Below are 27438 nucleotides of genomic sequence, written 5' to 3'. Positions count from 1 at the left end.
CAAAAACAAGCCAGGCCTGCTTCTGTGCATGTAACAGCCTCTTGAACTGCAGAAACCAGAAAGGTAGATATATGAAGATATGGCAATAAGCAATCTCACCACTTATTCCGCAGGAATTAGTGGGTTGCTATCAAGGGCACAGTTAACTGGGCCAATTCAAAAGTTGGCATCTCTACTTTGTTCATAAAGTACAGCAGTAGCTTGACGTACTTTGTTCATAAAGTACAGCAGGAGACTGGCGTAAAATCATTCCGATTCTGTCAAAGTGTCAACTGAGAAGAATTAATGTAGTTCGAAGTTACAATTCTCCTTTGCTCTAGATGTTCATGATTCTCCTTTGCTCCAGATGTTCACTTTGTCCCTAATCCACCCAGCTCTAGCCTCCAAATGAAACATCCCCCCCCCCTCAGGCAGACCTCTGGTTGTTTTCCCTTTTAATTTCCTCGTCCCTCGCTGAAGCAGTTTTACAGGCTTTGCTTAGTTTTTAACGTTTTCCTGGTTCTCAGAATTGATTTAATTCTCGGTTTGCTGCTGTTGTGCGGTTTTACTGCTATTAGTTTATGGCATTGCAGAGTCTATATCATGACATTGCTTTGGTTATCATTATCAAGTGAAAACCGTCTCCTGAGCCTTCTTCTGTGCCTGCTTACTTGGGAGCCAGCTTCATGGAACCCAGTGAGACTTACTCCCGAGCAATGCTCCCTCTAAGCTGTGGAGTCTTGTGAGCAAAAATTCTCCTTTGTGAGTTGCTGGCATTAAAGTTCTGAGTGAGTGATTTGGCTGCTGCATAAATTAGTTTGCTCTGGAGCCCTCCTTCCTGAGCTGAGACAAAAATGTGTGAGCCAGAGGCTTAAAAACTCAGCTTAGAGGGAACACTGCTCCCGAGTAAACGTGCAGGGCCTTGAGCTGCACATGATTTTGAGTTTGTCTCTTCAAGATGGAGGGAAGGTTGGATGCAGGAACCTTTCCCACAGTCAAAAAATCATATCCACCTCATGCTAAGGATGCCGGCCTCTAGGTGGGACCTGGGCACCCCCTGGAATTACAGCTCCTCTCCAGACTACAGAGGTCAGTTCCCTTAGAGAAAAGGATGCTTTGGAAGGTGGACTCTGTGGCATGGTACCCCACTGTGGTCCCTGCCCTCTCCAGGCTCTGTCCCCAAATCTCCAGGAGCTTTCCAACCTGGATCTGGCAACCCTACCCCCTTTATCCTCCACCGGTGACCAGAGGGGACATACAGGGCCGGCCCCAGCTTATTTTGCACCCTAGGCAAGGATCCCTTCTGATGCCCCCCCCATGCGCCTACCATGGCTCGGACCCCTTAATTGTATCTGTACCCCGGACCTCCCGTTCCCCTGGCACCCATGCTCTTAACACTCACTTTTGCTTTTGTAACTTTGCCTGCTTTACACATCTGGCTTCCACCAAGGAAGACTCTGCAAAGAAAGGCACTCGTCGCAAACAATCTCTGCTTCTCACTTGCCTTGACAGTTCCTTGCTGGGGTTGCCATAAGTCAGTTGCAACTTGAGTGTCCTTATGTAATAGCCCCCCTACTTAGATTCTTCTTTGACTCAGCTGAGTGACCTTTCTGTGCCCAGAGGGCTAAGTTCTTTGGTGGAATTGGTGCTTGTATGATCAGAAAGATCATAACATGTTTAAAACTCAGTAGTGTTTGCAGCTGAACCAGGACAGCGGGGTGTGTGTGTGTGGCAGTTTGGTGCCACTAAGGGCCAGTGCGCTCTAGGCGAGCGCCTAATTTGCCTAGTGAGTGAGCCGGCCCTGGGGACATAGCAACCCTACCTCATAATTATCTGACTCCAAGACATCCCAAGTGAAACACTATACAGGTTGGTCAATTTTATTTATAAACAAGCAGATCCATGAAACTGAATAGTAGTCAGAGGGTGCACTCAGACGGGGCGTTTCAGCCGTCATAAACTGCACCGGTTCCAACCTCCTGTCTGCGGAGCCCATCGCTGTATGCCCGTTCACACACAGCGGGCGTCTGAAGGTTGACGAGTTCAAAGAACGACACACACAAACAGCTCTGCAGAAATCTGACTGCCCCCACCTGGAGCAGCAGGGCTTTATTAGATTTCCTTCACTCCTTCCCCCTCCCCTATACATCGAAAGTTACATAGTCACCCCACTTATGAGCTACCATATTCAGGAATGTGTTGTGAAGACAGCCTCAGTCTTATCTCTCCCCGACTCTTCTGCCAAGTTAGTTTCTCATGATGAGCTCAGCAGATGTTTTTACCTTAGCACTCTGTCATTCTGGTTCCCAATCTCCAGGCAGGAGTAGTGAATTCCGGGCTTGCCACGCAGATATTCACCGTTCCCAGAGGCGTCGGTGGTTTTTTGTTGGTTTCTTTAAACTCAGTTTGTGCATGCGCATAAGCAGCCATCCACAGAATGGCAATCTCCGCGCATGCGCATAACACCCCATCCAGAAAAGCATGCCCTGAAGAGAGGACTTACCTTTAAAGTTTAAAGAGCAAACTGGCCTCCCTGAGGTCCCGGACTCCTCTAAAACCTTAAACTAAGGGCCTTTTTCTTTTTCTTTTAAACAAACGCCGGGGCGAAGCTTCGCCCAAGCGCATATCGCCGACCTAACAAAAAAAATGGCAGGCAAAAAGCGGAAGCCTCGGGCTTCCGAACGGAAGTGGCTCTACAATGGTGGAGAGCGATCAGACGGGGGAGGGGGGTAAAGCAGTTACAACCGGTGCACTCAGGATACCACCACTCGGGGACCTAGTGGCAGAATACACCGGTTTAAAGCTCTTTGCAACGGTTAGGGACGGAAGGCAGATGTTCTACATGTGAATGCCGGTAAGTACACCAATTCCAACCGGCACCTATACCGTTGTAAATGCCCCGTCTGAACGCACCCATTGTGTGGACTCAGATTATCAGACTGTGAAGCACATTTGTGTGTGTTATATGTGATAAGTGCCTTCAAGTTGCTTCCAACTTATGCGGCGGCCCTATGAATTAATGAGGGAGGGAAGGTAGCATGGTGTAGCCCATAGGATATAGTGGGGCCAAATTGCCACTGAATTTCGGCGGCAATTCGGCAGCAAGCCAATTCAGATCAGATAATCTGAATCAGCCCGCAGCAGCCCAAAAGGGGCCCGAATGAGCCATTTTCGGGGGTGCATTCGGTTCGGACGAACCGAATGCACATCCCTACTCGTCAGTTCTTGGAAGTTAAGCAGGGCCAGTACTTGGAAGGGAGACCACCAAGGAAGACTCTGCAGAGGCAGACAATGGCAAACTATTTATGCTTAATCACTTGCCTTGAAAGCCCCTTACTGGGATCATCATAAGTTGGAAGCTAAGCAGGGTCAGTACTTGGATGGGAGACCACCAAGGAAGACTCTGCAGAGGCAGACAATGGCAAACCACCTCTGCTCGATCACTTGCCTTGAAAGCCCCTTGCTGGGGTCTCCATGACTCAGCTGCGACTTGGGCACTTCACACACACCCACCAGTTAATGACCTCCAAGATGTCCTATCATTAACAGCCTTGCTTTTTTGTTGTTCAGTCGCACAGTCGAGTCCGACTCTTCGCGACCCCATGGACCAGCTCCCGCCTGGCCCTCCTGTCTTCCGCCGTCCTCTGAAGCCGGCTCAATTCCATGTTCGTTGCATCGATGACACTGTCTAACCAGCTCATCCTTTGCCGTCCCCGTCTTCTTTGACCTTCAATCTTTCCCAGCATCAGTATTAAAACTCACTGAACCTAATGAGCGAGCCTGTTAGTTAGTTTGCGGCAGACGGTTTTACCGCTGTACTGCTTTAAAAATGATATTCACCCTTTGGGTGGGTTAAAAAAGAAACATCGAGCAAGCCATCGTGAAACAAAAAAAAACGAAGGCATATTTCCATCCTCTGCATGATTAAATTCCATATATTTCCCCCCCTTTTTTACTACTCAGTACAACCACTTCCACATTTTTATCGAATCGTGGGAGGTGTGAAACCGAGAAAGCTGTGTCTGTTTGATTGCCCAAATGATAAGTCATTCAAAGAGGTGCTGGATACAATCCCGCTGAAGTTTGACAATTTGCAGTGAAATTCAGTCAGGACTTTCAGGGGAGAGCTGGCATTCAGAGAATTAATTTCCTATTGTGCGCAGCCTGCTTTGGTTCTTCTGACTGCATTTCTTTCTTTCTTTTTAAAGATCCCCAAACAAAACAGTATACCCACCCTGAAATATCTCTGGAAATGTACAAAGTCTTCTAGAAGCAATTGCTGTTTGAAAGGGGAAAACGATTTAAAGACATGTCACTGCGCCGGTTTTATTTAGAAAAGCTCACCGACTAGTGCAGCTGTTTGCAAGGTCATCCTTCGGAGTCCCCTTCCCCAAGTCCTCTAAATCATTCCCCCCCCCGCACAGCCAACGTCACAGAGGCACACAATCTGCAGGTCGCAGAAGAAAAATTGCAGAACAAATGACTCCAGACGGCATCCACCTGCAATGCACCATTAATTTATGGAACTCACCACCACAAGATTTGTGATGGTCATTAGTTTAGATGGCTTTCCAGTGAGATTAGACAAATTCATAGGTACATTGATGGCTATAAGGGGACTAGAACCTCCATGTCAAGAGGGAGTATATCAGCAAACAGTGAGCAGGGCTGTTTCCTTCACGTCCTTCTGGTGGGTTTTCAAAGGGCTTCAAAGGGCTTCGATTATACGGACCTTGGATCTGACCCAACATGGCTGTTCTCATGTTTCTGAAGCAAGCAAGCTAGAACTGCAGAAGTGGCTTGCAGTGAGCACCTGATAAACACTTTCCTGGATGTAAGCCCCATTAAATAGACCTGTGTAAGATTTTTAGTAGACCTCCTTAGGACCTGATCTCTGAATTGACCCCCCAAATTCACCAGAGCACCAGCTTCTAACTTCTGTTCAATGACACGCCTTATTCCTAGAACACAAACGGTGAAATATTCATGTGTTTTATCTTCAGGCTTCCAACCCATTATTTAGGTTTTTGACTGGTTAATTATACATCTGCTGATTAACTAAATATGCTTATTGCATGCTGCAAAAAAGGTACATTTACCCAGAAGGGAGAATTTTACCAGGGGCAGCTTTTCCTTCCTGCCTCTTTATCAGAGTTTTCACTGTCCCCATAGAGCAGTGATGGCGATCCTTTCAGAGACGAGTGCCCAAACTGCGACCCAAAACCCACTTATTTATCGCAAAGTGCCAACATGGCCATTTAACCTGAATACTGAGGTTTTACTTTAGAAAAACAACTCATACATTAACTTAAGATGATCCAAACAAAGTGAGGAAAGCAATCCCAAATGCTTTCATTTACTTAAAATTATTTGGCAGAGAATTCAACACTTTAATGATGGTCTGAGCCTGGCTTGGGCGATGGCACGCGTGCCCGCAGAGAAGGCTCTGAGTGCCACCTCTGGCACCCGTGCCATAGGTTCGCCACCACTGCCATAGAGAGTCCTTTACGTCTTGTTCATGTTTTAGTTCAGTCTGGGACTCGAGTGGCCTCAATGCTTACTTCCCTCTTATTTATTTACATTTTTTAAAACTTCCTCTGCATTTCAAAAGCAGCTACCGTGCTTTGCTAGAACTCTGCCAAAAATCCACTTTGAAGTGATTCTACGTGCACCAGCAGGGGTCTTTTTGTGGTGTTTTTTCAAGGCACAGTAGGGTTCCCAACCTCCAGGCGGTACCTGGAAACCTCCTGGGATTACAACTGATCTCCAGGGGACAGAGATCGGTTTCCCTGGAGAAAATGGCCGCATTGGAAGGTGGACCCTTGGCATTGTACCTTATTGAAGTCCCTCCCAGCTGCGGTGGCTCAAGTGGTTAAGACGCTGAACTGCAGGCTGTGGAAGGTCAGTAGTTCAGCAGTTCGAGACCCGGGTGCCGCATGATGGAGTGAGCTCCTGTCTCTAGTTCCAGCTCCTGCCAACCTAGCAGTTTGAAGGCAAGAAATTGCAAGTAGATCAATAGGTACCGCTTCGGTGGGAAGGTAACAGCATTCCGTGCGCCTTGGTGTTTAGTCATGCCGGCCACATGACCACGGAAACGTCTTTGGACAGTGCTGGCTCTTCGGCTTGGAAACGGAGATGAGCACCGCAACCCTAGAGTCGGATTCGACTGGCTCTCGAGCAAGGGAACCTTTACCTTTACCTTTTACCCAGAACCCTGCCCTACATCAGCCTCCACCCCAAAAATCTCCAGGGATTTCCCATCCCTGTGCAGGCAATCCTAATGCATAGAAATGCAAAGTGCACCCAGTTAAAACAACACCAGGGATTACGAGGAGGCGATCGTATGTATGATCATCCCACACAGACTTGCACATGGTTAAGGGGGGTGGGGGGCAGGGAGAGACAGATGGATGGAGAAAAACAAAAAGCCGCAACAAGCTGAGGCGGCAGGGCTCTCGGCATCATTTAGAATTTTTTTTAAAAAAACAAGTGAAATTTGGGAGGACTCCTGGTGCATCTGCTCTGCTTCAGAAGCAGGGCCAGTCGTTTGGAATTCCAAAACCCTGGGGGGAGTTTAGGAGGAAGGGGGGGATTTCTGAAGCACCCCTAGCCAAAAGTTGTCATGGTCCGTTTGCAAACACAAGCCTAACTCAGAGGCTGCAGGAAGTTGCATTTTTGTTGTTCAGTCGCACAGTCGAGTCCGACTCTTCGCGACCCCATGGACAAGATCATGGCAGGCCCTCCTGTTTTCTGCCCTCCTCTGAAGTTTGCTCAATTTCATGTTCGTTGCATCTATGACACTGTCTAACCATCTCATCCTTTGCCGTCCCCGTCTTCTTTGACCTTCAATCTTTCCCAGCATCAGCAGCAGTTGCATTGGTCCGCACCAAAATCCTGAAACAAAAGCCATGCAATAACTTGTACCAAAACCAACTGAAAGGACACTGCAAAGCAGCCTGCAGTTTGGTGTAGTGGGGAGAGCCAGTTTGGTGCAGTGGTTAAGTGTGCAGACTCTAATCTGGGAGAACCAGGCTTGATTCTCCACGCCTCCACTTGCAGCTGCTGGATGACCTTGGGCAAGCCATAGCTCTGTCAGAGCTGTCCTTGAAACAGCTGTACTTGAAAGAGCAGTTCTCTCAGAGCTCTCTCAGCACCACCTACTTCACAGGGTGTCTGTTGTGGGGAGAGGAAGGGAAAGGAGATTGTAAGCTGCTCTGAGACTCTGAGTGAAGGGCAGGGTATAAATCTAATCTCTTCTTCCTCCTCTTCCTCCTCCTCCTTCTTCCTCCTCCACATTCTCCAGAACTCTTTGTCAGGCTGGATGTCAAAAAGCAAACAAAAGTGTGTGTGTGTGGGGGGGGATAATCTTAAGGCCTCTTATACGAAATGTAGAAACAAAGAACTGAAAGATACCCCCAGGGGTCATCTAGTCCAACCCCCTGCATAATGTGTGAAGTTCACAGCTCCCTCCCCTCCCCCTCCCCCAGTGACCCTTGCTCTATGACCAGAAGATGGCAAAAAGACTCCAGGATCCCTGGGCCAATCTGCCCTGGAGGAATATTCCTTCCTGACCCTAAAGTGATGATCGGCATATGAAAGTATCCAGTGTAGCATGCGAAGTAAGTGTGTAAAGATAAAATCTATGCAGAGCCAGAGTCAAGTTGCCCCTTTGGGCTTCTGGGCAGAGGGAAGAAAGGTGTATCCGACTGACAATATACAGGAACTGGGACTGGATCAAATGTCTGTCTAACCTGGGCCAAGCACCAGCACATGTGTGTGTTATAACTCATTGGCTCACAAAATCATCTTGTCCATGGCTGCCAGAGATGCAATAGTAGACGTGTGGCATGATGTAATTCTTACAACAGTCTGGCATGGTAGGTCAATGTTATTACTCAGGGGTCATTTCCTGCAGGAGCGCACAGGAGCGGAGCTCCGGCAGTAAAGAGCCCAGGGGGTGGGCACATGCAGCAAACCCCGCCCCCTGCTCCCAGCAGCCCTCAGTCAGAGCAAGAAGCAGCCAGGTAAGTTGCAGAGCCGCCCAGACCAAAACAGTCCAGTGGCACCTTTAAGACCAAGTTTTGTTCAGGTACAAGCTCTCCCTCCTCTGTGAAGGCAGATCTGTGCGTTCCCCCCCCCCACACACACACAATAGCTAGCAATCCAAAAGAGTCCAGTGGAGCCTGAGCGGTGGGTGTTGCCTTCTGACACAGTTCCGGTGATGCCAGGGGGTGTGGCAAATGCAAATAAGTCATGCTAATGAGTTATGCTAATGAGCTCCTGCACCTCTTTTTCTACGAAATGACCCCTGGACATCCTGAATCGTGGCTCTGTCCGTTACAGTGCAGGGTTGCCAGCTCCAGGTGGGGAAATACCTGGAGGTTTTGAAGGTGGGGGGGGGGCAGGGATTGGGGCATAATGCCAGAGAGTCCAACTTCCAAAGGGGCCATCATTTTCTCCAGGTGAACTGATCTCTGTCACCTGGAGATCAATCGTAATAGCAGGAGATCTCCAGCCACCCCCTGGAGGTTGGCGACCCCCATTACAGTGCCATCATATGCAGGTCTACACAGAACCTTACTCAGTTCTATTCAATCAGGTTGCCAGCTCTTCTGGGGGAATACCTGGAGATTTGGGGGGCTGGAGCCTTGGGAGGGCGGGGTTTGGGAAGGGGAGGGGCCTCAGCAAGGTACAAGGCCATAGAGTCCACCTTCCAAAGCAGCCGTCTTTTTTTCTCTCCAGGAGGACTGATCTCTGTCGTTTGGAGATCAACTAGGGTTGCCCAGAAACGGGGGCAGATTGGGGCATTACAATGGTGGCAGCTAGTGGGGCAAAGTTTGCTGTGGTCGCTGTAGCAGTGGTCCAAGCCCTGTATCCCCTCCAGCACGCCCAGATCCTTGGTTCCACTTGTTCCCAGCCGCCCCCAGCACAGCACCCCGCAAGGAACTTCCCCCTTAATTTAAAGGGCCCCTGCAAGATGGTGCTAAACTGGAGTATGGAGAACTCAGATCAACTCGTGCCATAGAGTCAGGGGTCATTCCGTAAAAAAAGAGGTGCAGGAGCTCATTAGCATAACTCATTTGCATAACTCATTTGCATATGCCACACCCCCTGACGTCACTGGATGTGAGTCAGAAGGCAACACCCACCGCTCAGGCTCCACTGCACTGTTTTGGATTGCTAGCTATTGGGGGGGGGGGACGTGCAGATCTGCCCTCACAGAGGAGGGAGAGCTTGTACCTGAATAAAACTTGGTCTTCAAGGTGCCACTGGACTGTTTTGGGCCGGGGGGAGTTCTGCAACTGACCTGGCCGCTTCTTGCTCTGACTTAGGACTGCTGGGGGTGGGGCTTGTTGCATGTGCCCGCCCCCTGGGCTCCTTACTGCCGGAGCTCTGCTCCTGTGCGCTCCTGCAGGAAATGACCCCTGCATAGAGTCCATCCTTCAAAGCAGCCATTTTTCTCAGGGGAGCTGATCTCTGTCAGCTGGAGACCAGTTCTAAAAACGGGAGATCTCCAGGCCCCACCTGGAGACTGGCAACCCTAAGATCATCTGTAATAGTGGGAGGTCTCCAGGCAGGCTGGCAACCCTATGAGGGCATACTCTCAGGAACGTGTTTTATGGGTTACGCTGTTATCCACCAGCTCTCATTCAACCAGGAAGGTTAGTTATGCGGGGCAAACATGTGTCGGGTTTGACGTTTTTGACAAAACACTTTGACTTTAACGTCTTTGGATTTATTCTGGCTTTGTGCCGGGGGGAGTTGACTGAGCAAACAGTTCACAATAATCTTTTTAATGCTGCCACCTGTACGGCACTGAATCATGGCCGGCTTCAAGACATTAAAAGAGCAGCCACCATTCCCAGGGTGTTTGGGGCAGAGACGCGCATTAATTTGTTGAGCTTGATCGGCTTTTCTTTTAATCTGGTGGCTTTAGCGACTGTGGTTTGCTCTTGGGGCACTTCCCCCCCCCAATGTATATTTCTAGATTGAAATCTCAAAGATAAAGGGCGTTTTAAACAGGGAGAGAGAGAGAAAACTCTGCAAACACCAAACTTCCAGAAACAGCTCAAAGGCTTTGATAGTTTGGGATCGGGGGCGGGATTCTCTTCGGAACGGGGTCACCAGCCACATTAGACTTGTCCTTCTGTGATTTTAAACACGACAAGTGGTCCCCGCTTGTTTGAGGCACTGGGTTTCCTTTATCACGTAACAAAAAGGAAATATACATGCTAGGGATTTCTGGAGAAGAAACTGAAAGCCAAGGGGCCAGGGTTGAAATGCCCTTGTTTTGAAATAGCGTGCAACAGTGGAATATTCTGCACGGTTCTATGCACATACACACACATCTCAAAGAAGGCTACCAGAGAGCTGGACAGGGTACAGAAAAGGGCAGGCAAAATTATCAAGGCGTTGGATCACCTTCCTTGCAAGAAGGTTAAAAGGTTTGGCGCTTTTTCACTTTAAAAAAGATGATTGGGGACAGTGTTCCCTCTAAGCTGAGTTAGTGTGAGCTAGCTCACAGCTTTTTAGCCTCTGGCGCACACCATTTTAGTCTTTGCTCAGGAAGGAGGGCTCCAGAGCAAACTCATTTATGCAGCAGCCAAATTGCTCGCTCACAACTTTAATGCCGGTCGCTCACAAAGTAGGATTTTTGCTCACGAGACTCCACAGCTTAGAGGGAGCATTGATTGGGGATGAAGAACATGGTGTGGACTGGAGAAAGGGGATATAGAAGACACCCCCCATTAGAACTCGGGGGCATGCCCAGTTGCGTTAATGGCCAGTACAGAGTCCAGATAGACAAAACCCACATCATTCATGCCACAGGAGGCAGTGATGGATAACAGGGGTCATTTCGTAGAAAAAGAGGTGACCCCAGCAAGAGGCTTTTGAGGTAAGTGGGGAGGAGAGGTGGTTTGCCCTCGCCTTCCCCTGCAGAGCCGTCTTCGGTGGCCTCCCGTCCAAGTACCAGCCCTGCTTAGCTTCCAACATCTGAGAAGATGGGGCTATACCATGCCACCTGCCTTCCCTGTCTGTCACCAGTTATTTGCTCTTACACAAATGGAGCCTCCATGTTCAAAAACAATATGAATGCCAATATCGTGGGGAAGGGGAAACAGCTGGCGACGTTATCCTGCATGACATGCCTGTGCATCTTCTAGGATATCTGGCTGACCATTTCCAGAAACAGGATGTTGGACTAGATGGACCACTGGTCTGATCCAGCAGGGATCTTCTCACATTCCTTTTTATCCACCCAGTCGGCTCCAACCATGTCCCTGCATTAAAAAGGTAAAGGTTCCCTTGCTCGAAAGCCAGTCGAAGCCGACTCTAGGGTTGCGGTGCTCATCTCCGTTTCAAAGCCGAAGAGCCAGCGCTGTCCGAAGACGTTTCCCATGGTCATGTGGCCGGCATGACTAAACACCAAGGCGCACGGAACGCTGTGACCTTCCCACCGAAGCGGTACCTATTTATCTACTTGCAATTTCTTGCTTTCGAACTGCTAGGTTGGCAGGAGCTGGAACTAGAGACGGGAGCTCAAGCCATCATGCGGCACACTCGGGTCTCGAACTGCTGAACTACCGACCTTCCACAGCCTGCAGTTCAGCGTCTTAACCACTTGAGCCACCGCAGCTCCTACACTGCATGAATGCAAAATGTATTACATTTCAATCCCACCCTTGAAACTCAAGGCAGTCTCGCACCAAGTGGTCCCCCTTTCCAGGGACCCCCCCCAGCTCCACTCCTACTTAGCTTCAGCAGGGATGCTGCCCCCGGCCCGTGCCTTCAGAAGAGGCATCGAGCCTTCGGCTACAGATGGCTAAACCTTCCAAGCTGAGCCTCCTCTTGTAATCACCCCCGAGAAACATGTTGGCTGGTGTCATGCCAAATCGATCCTAGCCAGAATTTCAGATCTTAACTTGCAGCAATAACAAAAACCGTCGACATTCTGGAAAAGCCACTTAAAGCAGGATTGCTTCTGAGGGTCACCCTGTTGGTCTGCAGTATCATAGAATCATAGAACAGGATCGTAGAATCGTAGAGCTGGAAGGGGTCTTCAGGGCAGGGGTCATTTCGTAGAGAAAGAGGTGCAGGAGCTCATTAGCATAACTCAGGGGGGGGGTCTTGCTTCATGTGCCCACCCCCTGGGCTCATGACTGCCGGAGCTCCGCTCCTGTGCGCTCCCGCAGGAAATGACCCCTGCTCCAGGGTGATCTAATCCAACCCCCTGCACAATGCACAATGTAGAACAGCTAGATTCAAGTCCAGTAGCACCTGAGAGACCAAGGTTGTCAGGATATAAGCTTTCAAGGCTCAAAGTTCCCTTCGTCAGATACAAGTAGGAATGGAGATCCCTGACTCCTTATCTCCCGGTTAGCTCCCGTCTTCTGACTGCGGTTCAGGGATCTCCATTCCTACTTGTATCAGATGAAGGGCGCTTTGACTCTCAAAAGTTTATACTCTGACAATCTTGTTGGTCTCTCAGGTGCTGTGTGTGTGTGTGTGTGTGTGTGTAAGCAGGGCTATTTTGGGGCAGGAACGTACAGGAACGGAGTTCCGGCTGGCTTCCAAGTTGGCCACGCCCAGCAGGAACCCATTAGCATAATAGGCCACACCCAACAGCAGGAACCTATTCGGATTGGCTACATTAGGGGTGTGTGGCCTAACATGCAAGGGAGTTCCTGCTACAAAAAAAACCCCTGGGTTTGGACAACAAACAAGGTCAACAGAATAAGAAGCAAAAGGTGGGTGTGGCTGGATGAGCACACTTCTGGTAACATGGGGGTGTGGCCTAATATGCTAATGAGCTGAGCTGGGATATCTTTCGGCTGTGCTCCTGCAGAGTGCAGGGGGTTGGACTAGATGACCTGCAAGGTCCCTTCCAGCTCTAACATTCTATGATTCTATGAAAACCATAGTGTCCACCCTCGAAAGCGGCCACGTCCTCTAGGGTAACTGATAGCTCACCTTTCCTGTGACTCCCCAGTGCTTAAAACTTTGTGGTAGAGTGTTAAGGGTATGAGGAGATGTCTTGAGGAGGAATCTGAAGGTGGGGAAAAACAGGAGCATCCCCTCTTAAGGGAAGAAAATTCCAGATTTTCAAGCAAGCGCGCTAGATGCAGAATCACCCTAAGTTGCTTCTGATTTATGGCACCCCTATGAATTAATGACCTCCAAAACATCCTGTTATTAACAGCCTGGCTCAGGTCTTGCCAACGGAGGGCCCTCGGGGCATCTCTGACTGAGCTAATCCATCTCCTGTTGGCTCTTCCGCTTCTCCTGCTGCCTTCTGATTTCCCTAGGATTATTGTCTTTTCCCATGAGACTCCAAACCAGGTCTAAAACAGGATCAGGAGCAAAGACCACTTTGCTAAATTCTAAATGGAACTGGATATATTTTGGAAGAAGACAAGGCATTTGGTTGTTGCCAGGGGTCATTTTGTAGAAAAAGAGGTGCAGAAGCTCATTAGCATAACTCATTAGCATAACTTATTTGCATATGCCACGCCACGCCCCCTGACATCACCGGAAGTGTGTCAGAAGGCAACACCCACCACTCAGGCTCCACTGGACTGTTTTGGATTGCTAGCTATGGGGCGGGACATGTAGATCTGTCCTCGCAGAGGAGGGAGAGCGTGTACCTGTATAAAACTTGGTCTTAAAGGTGCCACTGGACTGTTTTGGGCCGCGGGGAGCCCTGCAGCTTACCTGGCTGCTTCTTGCTCTGACTGAGGGCTGCTGGGAGCAGGGGGTGTGGCTTCTTGCATGTTCCCGCCCCCCTGGGCTCTTTACTGCCGGAGCTCCGCTCCTGAGCACTCCTGCAGGAAATGACCCATGGTTGTTGCAGCTAGGGCTGTCAGATCCCCTGGCGGGGCAGGGATTTGCCCGCTCTTGCCCCCCCGATCTGCCGGCCCAGATCCGGTCAGCGGGGGGAACCCCACCCCCAAAATGCCTGGATTGGGCTGATGTGCTCGGAGCGATGATGTCACCCAGAGGTGACGTCATCGTGCCGGGCACGTCACCGTGGGGACGCTCTAGCACTCAGCCAGCAAACTCTATGGTATCATAGAGTTTTTAGCTGACTGCTAGAGCATCCCCCCAGCGACGTGCCTAGCTCGATGACATCACTTCTGGGTGATGTCATCACGGTGCATGCATGCAAAAGTCCTGGACCAGGAGTTTTTCCCCACCTCCGGAAACCCTAGTTGCCGCAAATCCTCACCAATATTGATGGAGACCCTGGTCACAGGGTTGCCAGCTCTGGTTTGGGAAATAGCTGGAGATTTTGGGGATGGAGCCTGAGGAGGGTGGGGTTTGGGGGAGGGGAGGGCCCTCAGCAGGGTATAAAACAGGGTACTTCCACCTGGCGTCCTGCCTTGGTGTTTAGTCATGCCGGCCACATGACCACGGAAACGTCTTCGGACAGCGCTGGCTCTTCGGCTTGGAAACAGAGATGAGCACCGCAACCCTAGAGTCGGATTCGACTGGCTTTCAAGCAAGGGAACCTTTACCTTTACCTTTATGCTTTCCATTATCAGTTGTGTATCTGTGCAAGAGAGGGGGGACTGGGAGATGTAGTTTGGGGGGGGCGTGCAATTCCAGTCCGAATCAGGGCTCCAGCTGCCTTGAAACCCCAGACCATATCTGAAATATGATCTCCCACCGTAAAAGCTACTTTCACCCTTGGTCATCTCCTCCGCAATGTCTCCTAAGAATATGTCAGGTCTTTATGATGGCTTACAAGAAGCAGAAGAGAAAAGATTGGATTTATACCCCGCTCTTCACTACCTGAAGGAGTCTCAGAGCGGCTGACAATCCCCTTCCCCTCCCCACAACAGACACCCTGTGAGGTAGGTGGGGCTGAGAGAGCTCTGAGAGAATTGCTCCCGAGAGAACAGCTCTGAGAGAACCTGTGACTGACCCAAGGTCACACCAGCAGCTGCATGTGGAGGCGTGGGAAATCAAACCCGGTTCTCCCAGATTAGAATCCGCGTTCTTAACCACTACACCAAACTGGCTCTCTAGCACTAGGATTGTCCTCTTCCAGGCGGGGCCTGGAATTCCAACTGATCTAGAGGTGACAGAGCTCAGTCCCCAAGGTTGCCAACCTCCAGGTGGGGCCTGGAGGTCTCAGAATGACACCGTTCTCTGGACTAATTGCTTGCTTGTTTGTTATTGACTTAACTAAGACATTTATTCCACTTTCCCTGGAGGAAATGGCAGTTTTGGAAGGTGGAACTGCATGGCACGATATCCAACGGAGGTCCTTCCCCTCTCTGAACTGAGTCGAGGACTGTTTACACTGTCCTGTAAGAACCAGGTTCTAGTTCTGAAGTGCTATCTTAGCCTCATGTTAAGATGCTCTAATGGCATTAGAATGCTTTTTTTACCAACTTCTAGTTAGTGTGCTAGCAAGTGCCTCCTGGATAGAGCTTCATCAAATTTTGCCGTGCAGTGGTAGTATCCAGGTTGGAGTGCTACAGCATATTCTGTGTCATCATGCCTCTGAAAAGCATTCAAAGAGCTTTGGGTAGAGAAGTGGGACAAAAATATGCTTCATTTGCTGGGCTATTAAATGGCTTACAAACTCCTTTCCCTTCCCCTCCCCTCCCCTCCCCCCCTCCCCACAACAGACACCCTGTGAGGTAGGTGGGGCTGAGAGAGCTCTTGACAGAAACTGCTCTTTTTCAAGGACAGCTGTGCCAGAGCTTGTGACTGACCCAAGGTCACATCAGCAGGTACAAGTGGAGGAGTGGGGAATCAAACCCGGTTCTCCCAGATTAGAGTCCGCACACTTAACCACTACACCAAACTGGTGTACCAAAGGTGGACCAAAGGCCTGATTCCGTGTAAGGCAGCTTCATGTATGATCATGTATGTATGAACTCCACCTTCCCAGTCTCGACCCTCAAATCCCCAGAGTCAGCAACCCGGTCAGTTCTCCTGGAGAGGAGGAAGCAGCGATAAAACCTCGCCTGCCCAAGAACATGACTTTACAAATGTCGGCTCAACCTTCGCAGCGTTCCAGAAGGAAATGTTGGAAACTCTCTCTGATGGCCCTCAGACCCATTATTCAGAGCAAGGCAGGATTACCGTTGCGAGAAGGATCGATGCCAAGGCTTTGAGGGCCATAAATAAATTCAAGGGCTAAAAAGCACCCCCTGGGGGCAAGTAACTCTCCCTCTCCGAGTCCTCGCCGGACGGGGGTTGATTTAACAGGCACGGGGTTGAGTTATGGGAAGCCAGGCGAGGATGCGGGAAAGGATGACTCAGCAATCCCTGCAGCAGGAAGGTGAATTTCAGCGGCTGCAGGGAGAGCGCAGGAACTGAACGGCCAAACAGTGGAGGAGGCAGGAAGCTACAACTCAGCATCTCCTTTTAGAGCCACCAGGCAGCTCTTGAGCGTGTGAAATATCAGAGAGAGAGAAAGAGAGAGAGAGAGAGCCTCTGAACATGTGCTGAAATTGTTTTCCCATTAGAGTGCGTAGCAGAAAAGGGTCCCTGATGGGTTCCCAACCAATGTTCCCTCTAAGCTGTGGAGTCTTGTGAGCAAAAATTCTACTTCGTGAGCTCCTGGCATTAAAGCCGTGAGTGAGCGATTTGGCTACTGCGTAAATTAGTTTGCTCTGGAGCACTCCTTCCTGAGCTAAGGCAAAAATGTGTGAGCTGAAGGCTAAAAATCTGTGAGCTAGCTCACACTAACTCAGCTTAGAGGGAACAGTGTTCCCAACCTCCAGGTGGCAGCTGGAGACCTCCCAGAATGATCACTGAATCTCCAGAATACAGAGATCAGTTTCCCTTGGAGAAAATGGATGCCAGTTTGGTGTAGTGGTTAGGAGCGTGGACTCTAATCTGGGAGGACTGGGTTTGATTCCCCACTCCTCCACATGCAGCTGCTGGTGTGACCTTGGGTCAGTTACAAGCCATGCTCCCTCTCAGCTGTGGAGTCTTTTGAGGAAAAATTCTACTTTGTGAGCCACTGGCATCAGAGTTGTGAGTGAGCCATTTGGTTACTGCATAAATGAGTTTGCTCTGGAGCCATCCCTTCCTGAGCTGGGACAAAAAGGTGTGAGCTGGAGGCTAAAAAACTGTGAGCTAGCTCACATTCACTCAGCTTAGAGGGAACACTGGTTACAAGTTATTTCAGGGCTGTTCTCTCTGGAGCAGTCCTCCAAAGGGCTCTCTCAGCCCCACCTGCCTCACAGGGTCTCTGTTGTGGGGAGGGGAAGGGAAAGGAGATTGTAAGCCGCTCTGAGACTCCCTCAGGTAGTGAAGGACAGGGTATAAATCCAATCTCTTCTCCTCTTCTTCTTCTTGGAGAGTGGACTCTATACCCCACTGAGGCCAAGGGATGCCGGCCTCCAGGTGGGACCTGGAGATCCCCCAGAATTAAAGCTCATCTCCAGACTACAGAGATCAGTTCTCTTGGATAAAATGGATGAATTGAAGGGTGGACTCTATGGCCTTGTACCCCACTGAGGTCCCTGTCCTCCCCAGGCTCCACCCCCAAATCTCCAGGAGTTTCCCAACATGGAGATGGCAACCCAACCCCCCCCCCCGTCCCCCACCGGTTGCCAGGGGGAACCTGGCAATCCTACGTGGAGAAAATGGTGCTTTTAGGGTTGCCCGCCTCCAGGTGGGGCCTGGGAATCTCCCGCTTTTACAGCTGGTCTCCAGCTGACAGAGATCAGCTCCCCTGGAGAAAATGGCTGCTCTGAAGGGTGGACTCTGTGGCATTGGACCATGCGGAGGCCCCTCCCCTCCCCAAGCCCCGCCCTCTCCTGGATCCACCCCCAAAGGCTCCAGGTATTTTCCAACCCAGACCTGGCAACTCTAGGGGCTTTGGATGGTGGACTCTATAGCATTTTGTTCTGCTCCCAAATCTGGGATTTCCTGACTTTCAGAGTTGGCAAAAGATGTGGGATTTCCTGTGTCAGAGTTGGCGATCCCAGCCCCTTATGGAGCAAAAAATGTCGGGCCTAACCAGGGGTCATTTTGTAGAAAAAGAGGTGCAGGAGCTCATTAGCATAACTCATGAGCATAACTTATTTGCATATGCCACACCCCCTGACATCACCGGAAGTGTGTCAGAAGGCAGCACCCACCGCTCAGGCTCCACTGGACTGTTTTGGATTGCTAGCTATGGGGGGGGGGGAAGCACGCAGATCTGCCCTCATAGAGGAGGGAGAGCTTTACCTGAATAAAACTTGGTCTTAAAGGTGCCACTGGACTGTTTTGGGCGGGGGGGCATCTGCAGCTTACCTGGCTGCTTCTTGCTCTGACTGAGGGCTGCTGGGAGCAGGGGGTGGGGCTTGTTGCATGTGCCCGCCCCCTGGGCTCCTTACTGCCGGAGCTCCGCTCCTGCAGGAAATGACCCCTGGGCCTAACTAGATGAGGCGTTCGTAGACCCGTAAAAGCTTACTAGTCGTTTTTTAAACAGAGCTATGGCAGCTGCAGCGATTGCCCTTGGGGATAGGGCCTGGAGGAAAGATAGGGTGACAGGCCCGTAGCCAGGATTTTTTCAGTTGCGGGGCATTTAAATTTCTTAGGGGGCACTGGCTAATCAAATGAAAGGAATACCCGGCTCCTTCCCTGCATCCACCACTGCTCAGGGGCCCTGGGCTGGATGGGAAGTCGTGGGGCCTTGCCAGTAAGTCCGGGGGGGGGGAGGTTTGCCACGAGATACACTACTGAGGCTACGAGCCTGTAGGGCGTGTCACGGCTCAGGTGGGGAGTCACCTGACGCTGCCACCACTCTGGATTTAGGATCCCTTGAGAAGGCCCAGAGCACCCTCCCAAGACCTTCAGACCTCCCTTTTGGCCGAATAACAGGCGTGAGGACCAGGCAAAGTGAAACAAGGAAAAGGTTTATTTTATAGGAGGTCAAACAACAAGGTGCAGAATAACGACTGTAAGTGGGTGAAAATCCTCACCTACTGCTAGCCAGGCTCCCTGGGCCTAGTAGGCCTCTGGTGGCACAGCCCAGATCATGACAGGGTGATTCTGCATTGGCTTTCCCCTCCGTTGTTTTACCAAAAGGTGCAGCTCAAAACGACATTCCAATACCCTGGGGCAACAGCGTACTGACTGAGAGGTCACCCCTGAACGGCCATAAATCTATGCAGAAGGTATCATAAAACCCAATGATCAAAGGAAGCGAAAGCGGCATGCAATGCAGAAGGGCATTTCTGTTCCAATGTGGGTTTGGTAAAACGACTGAGGGAAAAGCAAATGCCGAATGGCCCATATAACCCTTCTGTCTTACCCCATTTGCTTCTGCTGATGAAAACACCTCCTTCCTCCCCTCTGAACGCGACTTCTGTGAAACATCTTTGGAGGCCACTTTGGAGACCTGCCAGTAGCAGAAAGAAGAGCGTAAAAGCCAGCAGTATAAACCAAGGATCCGAGAGTGGTTTAGAACTCTCGGTGCCAGTATGGGATTGTGCCAGCCAGACAACGTGGCACAAGGATTTACTTGGCTGCTGAACTGTTCCAGTTTTAAAGAGAGCTGTCGCCGCACACGACACGACCTTCAACTCTTCCTGGTCTAGCCTGATTCCAGTTCAGTGGGGCCAGATTAAAACGTAAGAAGGTCACACAGAGTTTAGCGCCTGACCCAGTCCACCCTGCTATGCGGTTTGCTTCAGTGTTAATTAAAATGGGAGAGATTGTTGCAACAGAGCAGGCACATTAATTAATGCCATTTCCACTCCATAAGACAAGAAGAGGCTACTTGATAAAAGGCCACCGCCTTTTTGTTGTTCAGTCACACAGTCGAGTCTGACTCTTCGCGACCCCATGGACCAGATCACACCAGGCCCTCCTGTCTTCCGCCGTCCTCTAAAGTTTGCTCAACTACATGTTGGTTGCATCGATGACACTGTCCAACCATCTCATCCTTTGCCATCCCCGTCTTCTTTGACCTTCAGTCTTTCCCAGCATCAGGGTCTTCTCCAGTGAGGGCTCCCTTCTCATTTGGTGGCCAAAGTATTTGAGCTTCAGTTTCATTATCTGGCCTTCCAGGGAACAGTCAGGGTTTCTTTTAGGATTGACTGATTTGATCTTCTTGCAGTCCAAGGGACTTTCAAGAGTCTTCTCCAGCACCATAGTTCAAAAGCATCTATTCTTCGGCACTCAGCCTTCCTTATAGTCCAACTCTTGCAGCCATACATGACTACTGGGAATACCATTGCTTTGACCATGCGGACTTTTGTTGGCAGGTTGATGTCTCTACTTTTTATCATGCTATTCTCCAGTAACCTAACCCTGCTTTACAGCTGCAGATAGTTGGGGAAAGCAACCATGGCAACCCAGCTCACTTTAGGGAAGGAGATCCAACACCCCGGGCCATCCCATTGAAGTAGAATGCCCCGTCTAGTTGCAACTCACTCACTCATGGCATTCAAGGGTGGGTTTCCAACCTCCAGGTGGGGCCTGGTGATCTCCACGAATTACAACTTCTATCCAGACTACAGAGATCAATTCCCCTGGGGAAAAGGGCTGACTTGGAAGGCGAACTCTATGGCATTATACCCTGCTTACGTCCCACCCCTCCACCAAACCCCTCACTGCCCAGGTTCCACCCCCAAATCCCAACCCGGAGCTGGCAACCTTTGTTCAAGGCAAGCGATGAGCAGAGGTGGTTTGCCATTGTAGTCTGCTGCGTAGCAACCCCGGTCTTTAAGGGAGGACTCCCATCCAAGTACGGATGAATGCCGACCCGGCTGAACTCCCAACTCTTGATGAATTTGGGCCAAACTGGGCTATCCAGGTAGATTCGAGTCCATTCGCCCCTTAAGAGACCTAGAAGGGCTTCTACTCATGCCTGACAGAGTCTTGAAAGCCTCTACCCCGGAACTCTTGCTGATCTCTTAGGTGTTACGGGACTCAAATCTAACTGGTCTACTGCAGACCCACACAGCCAGTTTGGTGTAGTGGTTAAGTGTGCGGACTCTGATCTGGGAGAACCGGGTTTGATTCCCCACTCCTCCAATTGCAGCTGCTGGATGACCTTGGGTTCTTCTTCTTCTTCTTCTTCTTCTTCTTCTTCTTCTTCTTCTTCTTCTTCTTCTTCTTCTTCTTCTTCTTCTTCTTCTTCTTCTTCTTCTTGTCGAAACAACCAAGCACCTATGCTCCCTCTAAGCTGTGAAGTATTGTGAGCACAAATTCTACTTTGTGAGCTACTGGCGTTAAAGGGGAGCCAGTCTGGTGTAGTGGTTAAGTGTGCGGACTCTGATCTGGGAGAACTGGGTTTGATTCCTCACTCCTCCACTTGCAGCTGCTGGATGACCTTGGGCAAGCCATAGTTCTGACAAGAGCTGTCCTTGAAAAAGAGCACTTTCTCTCAGAGCTCTCTCAGCCCCACCTACCTCGCAGGGTGTCTGTTGTGGGGAGGGGGAAGGAAAGGAGTTTGTAGGCTGCTTTGAGGCTCCGAGAGAAGGGCAGGGTATGAATCCAATCTCCTCCTCCTCCTTCTCCTCCTCCTCCCCCTCCCCCCCACTGGGCTATTCCAGCTGCTCTCATTGACTAATCCCCTGACGAATTTACAGCCAATGTCACAGTCACCCCTCCTCCCACACTCTCAGTCATCAGCCAATCACATCACACTTGTCTCCTTCTATCACTCTCCTTACATTACTGCCGTCACACTAAACATTTAAAGAAACACACACACCAAAAATGGAACCATTACAGTCACCCATTCAGGTTCATCCTGCCACACATTAAAAAACATCACTTCCTTTGTCTGGCACCAGGGAAACGCCAGACCACTCTATTGTTCCACAATGGACACCCCCAGCCCAACCGTCTAGCCCTGGCTTCTATTGTTAAAGCCAGACTCTGCCCCTCCGGAAGCTCATTGGTCACATCTAGGTCTTGCCCATCCTGATGTCACTTACCCCTGGGACTCGTCATTGGTCCAAGTAATCTATTGTTCTCACCTGAGAACAGCCCGCAAAACCTTCCATTGATCGGGATTATTTTCTAATGTCTATATCCATCAGGCACATGGTCTCAGGCCGTGTGCTTCTGCCCTGGTGCCAACTGGCAGTCCACCCCTAAACCTTTAGGGTTTGGGCCATGGACCCCTGCATGTCTGGACAGGTTGTATCACCTCTCTATAAGCTACCAATCACCTCTGCTTTCTTAGTTATGTATTGTGTGTGTGAATGTTTGATCATTGTTTGGTATGCTTGAGGATATTTAGTAAAGAAATCATTATTTTAGCCACCCAGTCTCTGTGTCTATTCCTGGGTTCTTGGGCATTCTAACTCCAGTATACACAGGTCTGATCCTATAGTTATGCCAACTGCTCATTAATATCATAAGCCCCTCAGTCTGTTATTAAGTAATAGAGCAATTTGGCTAACAAAGGCCCGAGAATCGTATTTCCCCCATATTAAAGGCAGCCTCTCTCTTAGATCCCGTTTCCCATTACTTTGACACTGACTGATATTTCACTGTGTTCCTAAAAGGTTTGTGGGCAAAATATAACTCTCCCATGAAGAGCAGCTAACACTGGTGGGAAATGTTGGCCCCGGGGGGACCTATTGCAGAAGGGGCATCTTCTCTGTTGTTGTGTAAATGCAGTCTTCCCCCTGCTTCCCCAGGAGGCGAATCATGTGCCAGATGGCTGGTAGGAGGATGAATCATGAGATAAATAAATGTTTATTTGTTGCCTACCCCGTGCTTAGGGCAGTCCCCCAGGGAGCCCCGGAACATGTCCTTCTGGGAAGACGAGGGGCAGGAGGGTTCCAAGAAGAGCCCCCCGGCATCCCCACCAAAAGACGATTCCCTCCGTTCTTTGCAGAAAGTCGCCACTGTTAAAACTGGTGTAGAAGTCAGGAGGAACGTGATTTTGTGTAACAGACGTGATCAGGGGCTAGGCTTGCTAAGTCCCCCCGGGGGGCGGGGGGCCCGTTCCCCGCCGGTGGTGGATCGGGCCCTGGGGGGAACCCCACCCCCAAAGTACGTGACGTGCACGTCACCCGGAAGTCCCTCGCAGCAGCAACAGGTAGGACTTGGCAACCCTATCAGGGGCCAAGGTGAGGGTTGCCGGGTCCCTCCTGGCAACCAGCAGGGGGTGGGGTGGGGGACTTACTGGGAGCAGCAGGGAACCTGATTAAAATCCCCAGCAATAATATGCACTGCCTCAGGATATTTATCTTGGTTGCTGCTTATTATTTTATACAAGAGTCCCAGTGCAGATTTTGCATTGGCATCTGGTGGTATGTAAACAGCAGTTGCCATGACAACAGTAAACTCTCTTGGAAGGTAGAGAGGCCTGCATTTAACAGTTAAAAATTCCACATCTGCGGAGCAGTGACTGGCTACAATCTTTGAGTCCGTACACCAGTTGTTGTTTACATATATGCAGAGTCCCCCTCCTTTGCTCTTACCAGAGTCCCCGCTCCTGTCGCAACGATGTGCGGTGCGACCGGCCAGTTCAATAGCCGCATCCGATATGGAAGAGTGAAGCCAGGTCTCAGTGAAAACCAAAACACAACAGTCCCCCACAAGCTTGTTCATTGTCACTTGAAGTTTTAATTCATCCAATTTGTTGCTAAGTGAGCGTACATTCGCAAGAAAAATGCTAGGAAGCGGTGGCTTGTTTTGGCTCCTACGTAACTTCACCAACACACCAGTCCGACAGCCTCGCCTTTGCCTTCTATCCCTGCGCCACCTCCTCTTCCTCCTCGCGGGGATGGCAATCCACGTGGAGCCCGGCGTCCTGGCTATCTCCACTGGTATGTCGTAGGAGTGAAGAGAGTCAGCTGTAATTGCCTTTTCACTCTGCATTCCCAGCATTAGAAGCTCCTGCCGGCTGTAGATATTATTCGCCCAGCAGCGTGTAACACAAACAAGTAGTAACTCAAACAAAAACAGCCATACAAAACACCGAAAGAGAGAGCACAAAGCCGCTGCGTCTATGCGCGCCGCCATCTTGAATCCATTAAAACACAATTAAAACGCTGGAGCATTATATCAAGTCAAACAAGAGCAAACTTATTTCTAATATAGCTTCGGTGGCCGTACGATTCCCATAACTTTTGTACCAGCTCAGGTCGCTCACTTATTATGGGGCGGGCACAGGCTAGAGCTGCGGTGGCTCAAGTGGTTAAGACGCTGAACTGCAGGCTGTGGAAGGTCAGTAGTTCAGCGGTTCAAGACCCGGGTGCCGCAAGACAGGGTGAGCTCCTGTCTCTAGTTCCAGCTCCTGCCAACCTAGCAGTTCGAAAGCAAGAAATTGCAAGTAGATAAATAGGGACCACTTCGGTGGGAAGGTAACAGCGTTCCGTGCGCCTTGGCGTTTAGTCATGCCGGCCACATGACCACGGACAGCGCTGGCTCTTCGGCTTTGAAACGGAGATGAGCACCGCAACCCTAGAGTCGGATTCGACTGGCTTTCGAGCAAGGGAACCTTTTACAGGCTAGAGATAACAATGGCAAGGCCAGGGCACAGGCTGGAGGTGAAAGATGGTGAAGATGGTAAAGCCAGGGCATAGGGACACTCCTCGGTGTATGATGCGGCTCTGACATATGTCTCAGGGTTCTTGTGAGGACAACCGTTGAGGAAAAGAGGGACCACATACACCACACAGAATTCCTTGGAGGAAATGGAGGTGTGTGAGAGATAGGGTTGCCTGGTACTCCCTGGCAACTGCTGGGTGGGTGGGAAACTGAGGCTTCTGTTGCTGGTGACACGGCAAAGTCACTTCCAGCGTGCACCAGGAGTGACATCAGGGGTCATTTCCTGTGGGAGCGCACAGGAGCGGAGCTCCGGCAGTAAGGAGCCCAGGGGGCACATGTAATAAGCCCCGCCCCCTGCTCCCAGCAGCCCTCAGTTGGGCCAGGAGGAGCAAGAAGCAGCCAGGTAAGTTGCAGAGCCCCCCCCCCGGCCCGCCTTCAGGTACAAGCTCTCCCTCCTCTGTGAGGACAGATCTGCGCGTTCCTCTCCCCTCCCATAGCTAGCAATCCAAAAGAGTCCAGTGGCACCTTTAAGACCAAGTTTTATTCAGGTACAAGCTCTCCCTCCTCTGCGAGGACAGATCTGCATGTCCCCCCCCCAATAGCTAGCAATCCAAAACAGTCCAGTGGAGCCTGAGCGGTGGGTGTTGCCTTCTGACACACTTCCGGTGATGTCAGGGGGCGTGGCATATGCAAATAAGTTATGCTAATGAGCTCCTGCACCTCTTTTTCTACGAAATGACCCCTGAGTGACATCATCATCTCACTGGCGACATGGGGATGCTCTGGTATTTGGGCAAAAACTCTGTGGTAGAAGCCATTTCTTTCCCATAGAGTTTTTGCCCAAACACTAGAGTATCCACGCTTTGCTGGTGATCTGATGACCTCACTTCCAGTGCATGCCGGAAGCGATGTTGTCACGTTGCTGGTGATAGAGGCCAACTTGCTGCTAGTAAGTTGCCCCACCCCTGTCAGGGGTCTGGGAACCCTAGCGAAAGAGAAGGATCATAAGAAAGTGGGATTGGAACTACCAGGTCTGTCCCTTGATCTCTGCATGTTCTGCAGAAAAGCTGGACAGGTCCTACACATGATGGTCATAGGAACATAAGAGACGCCAATGCTGGATCAGGCCAAAGGCCTATCCAGTCCAACACTCTGTGTCACACAGTGGCCAGAAATACGAGGTGCCATCAGGAGGTCCAGCAGTGGGGCCAGGACAATAGAAGCCCTCCCACTGTTGACCCCCCCAAGCACCAAGTCAGATCTATGTATGCAATCAGGCAGGCACTCTGCCTCTTACCAGGGTTAAAGGTAAAGGTTCCCTTGCTCGAAAGCCAGTCGAATCAGACTCTAGGGTTGCGGTGCTCATCTCCGTTTCAAAGCCAAAGCGCCAGCGCTGTCCGAAGACATTTCCGTGGTCATGTGGCCGGCATGACTAAACACCAAGGCGCACGGAACGCTGTTACCTTCCTACCGAAGTGGTACCTATTTATCTACTTGCAATTTCTTGCTTTCGAACTGCTAGGTTGGCAGGAGCTGGAACTAGAGATGGGAGCTCACTCTGTCTTGCGGCACCTGGGTCTCAAACTGCTGAACTACTGACCTTCCACAGCCTGCAGTTCAGCGTCTTAACCACTTGAGCCACCGCAGCTCCTTTACCAGGGTTACTGGTTGCATAAAGAGACACCACCTACATGCAACTTACATGCTTGTTGGGTCTTTTGCGCCTTCATCTGGACATGTGAATAACTCTCAGGAATTCCCCCCTAACCTCTCAATAGTCTTGTCTTGTCTCTGTGTATAAGAATATCATGCATTTAAGGCTGCTGAGTTAGTGCTAGTTTTATTATTTTTAAAAGGTCAGCACGGAATGTTCTCCTTGCGAAAGCCCTTCGGGGAAAATCCCATTCGGTGATCTCCAATAAAGGTGTGGGTTTCTGCTTCTGCTGTATTTTCTGGCTCATTCATCCAGCTTTCTCTCTCCTCTGCCCGCAGGGTGAATGTTCCCAGAAGTGCTATTACATATTCATCATCGAGACTGTCTGCGTGGCTTGGTTCTCGCTCGAGTTCTGCCTCCGGTTCATCCAGGCGAAGAGCAAATGCGAGTTTTTCAAGAGCCCCCTGAACATTATCGACTTCTTGGCCATCTCCCCTTATTACGCCTCCCTGGTCATCCTGGACGACGAATCCGCCGAGGCCGACAGCAGGCCGAGCGGAAACTCGTACATAGAGAAGGTGGGTCTGGTGCTACGGGTGTTACGTGCCTTGAGGATACTCTATGTTATGCGCCTTGCTAGGCACTCCCTGGGCCTACAGACGTTGGGCCTCACGATTCGGCGATGCACGCGGGAATTCGGCCTGCTCTTGCTGTTCTTGTGCGTGGCCGTCACCCTCTTTTCCCCCCTGGTCTACCTGGCCGAGAACGAATCCGGGAAAGTCTTGGAATTTACAAGCATCCCTGCCTCCTATTGGTGGGCTATCATCTCCATGACAACAGTGGGGTACGGGGACATGGTACCGAGGAGCGTTCCAGGCCAGATGGTGGCTCTCAGTAGCATCCTAAGCGGGATTCTAATTATGGCATTTCCGGCCACCTCGATATTCCACACCTTCTCTCACTCTTACTCGGAGCTGCGGAGGGAGCACGAGAGGCTGCAGTCTCGGCTAACGCGGCTAAAAAATGCCAATACATCCGTCGAAAGTGACACCCTCAACGAGAGTGAAAGCTTCATTTTGGAAACAACCATGTCCCCTGTCAAGTACGTTTATAAATGATGACAATAGCCTTGCTGCAAGATACTCTTATTTTTCTTTAAAGCAGTCTGCATACTGCAATGCACCAAGCGACAAGACCCTCCGAGGCCTGCAATTCAACCATTTGCAATGCAATTGCTTCTGCTATGGGGGGAAAAAAACCCGTACAAAGTCAGTCCGGGTGAATCCACCGCTTCATGCACATTGCTCAGAAGAAACAGATGCTTGGCG

At 50.5% G+C, this 27438-nt stretch overlaps 1 protein-coding gene across 1 annotated transcript in view; it reads left to right on the top strand.

Annotated features, from left to right (window-relative positions):
• The window catches only part of KCNG4 (potassium channel, voltage gated modifier subfamily G, member 4), a gene marked incomplete at its 3' end in the record, with an annotated part of 33133 nt that extends 5921 nt beyond the window's left edge, over nucleotides 1-27212 (top strand). Inside the window, exon 2 of the mRNA XM_015414921.1 lies at nucleotides 26449-27212. Within this exon, the coding sequence (XP_015270407.1) occupies nucleotides 26449-27212 (764 nt within the window). The remainder of the gene's footprint in view (nucleotides 1-26448) is intronic.
• Between the last annotated feature and the right edge of the window lie 226 nt (nucleotides 27213-27438).

The sequence above is a fragment of the Gekko japonicus genome, unplaced genomic scaffold (assembly GCF_001447785.1).
Source record: "Gekko japonicus isolate JY-2015 unplaced genomic scaffold, Gekko_japonicus_V1.1 scaffold2972, whole genome shotgun sequence".
Lineage (NCBI taxonomy): Eukaryota > Metazoa > Chordata > Lepidosauria > Squamata > Gekkonidae > Gekko > Gekko japonicus.
This window is presented reverse-complemented; position numbering and strand designations above follow the sequence as displayed.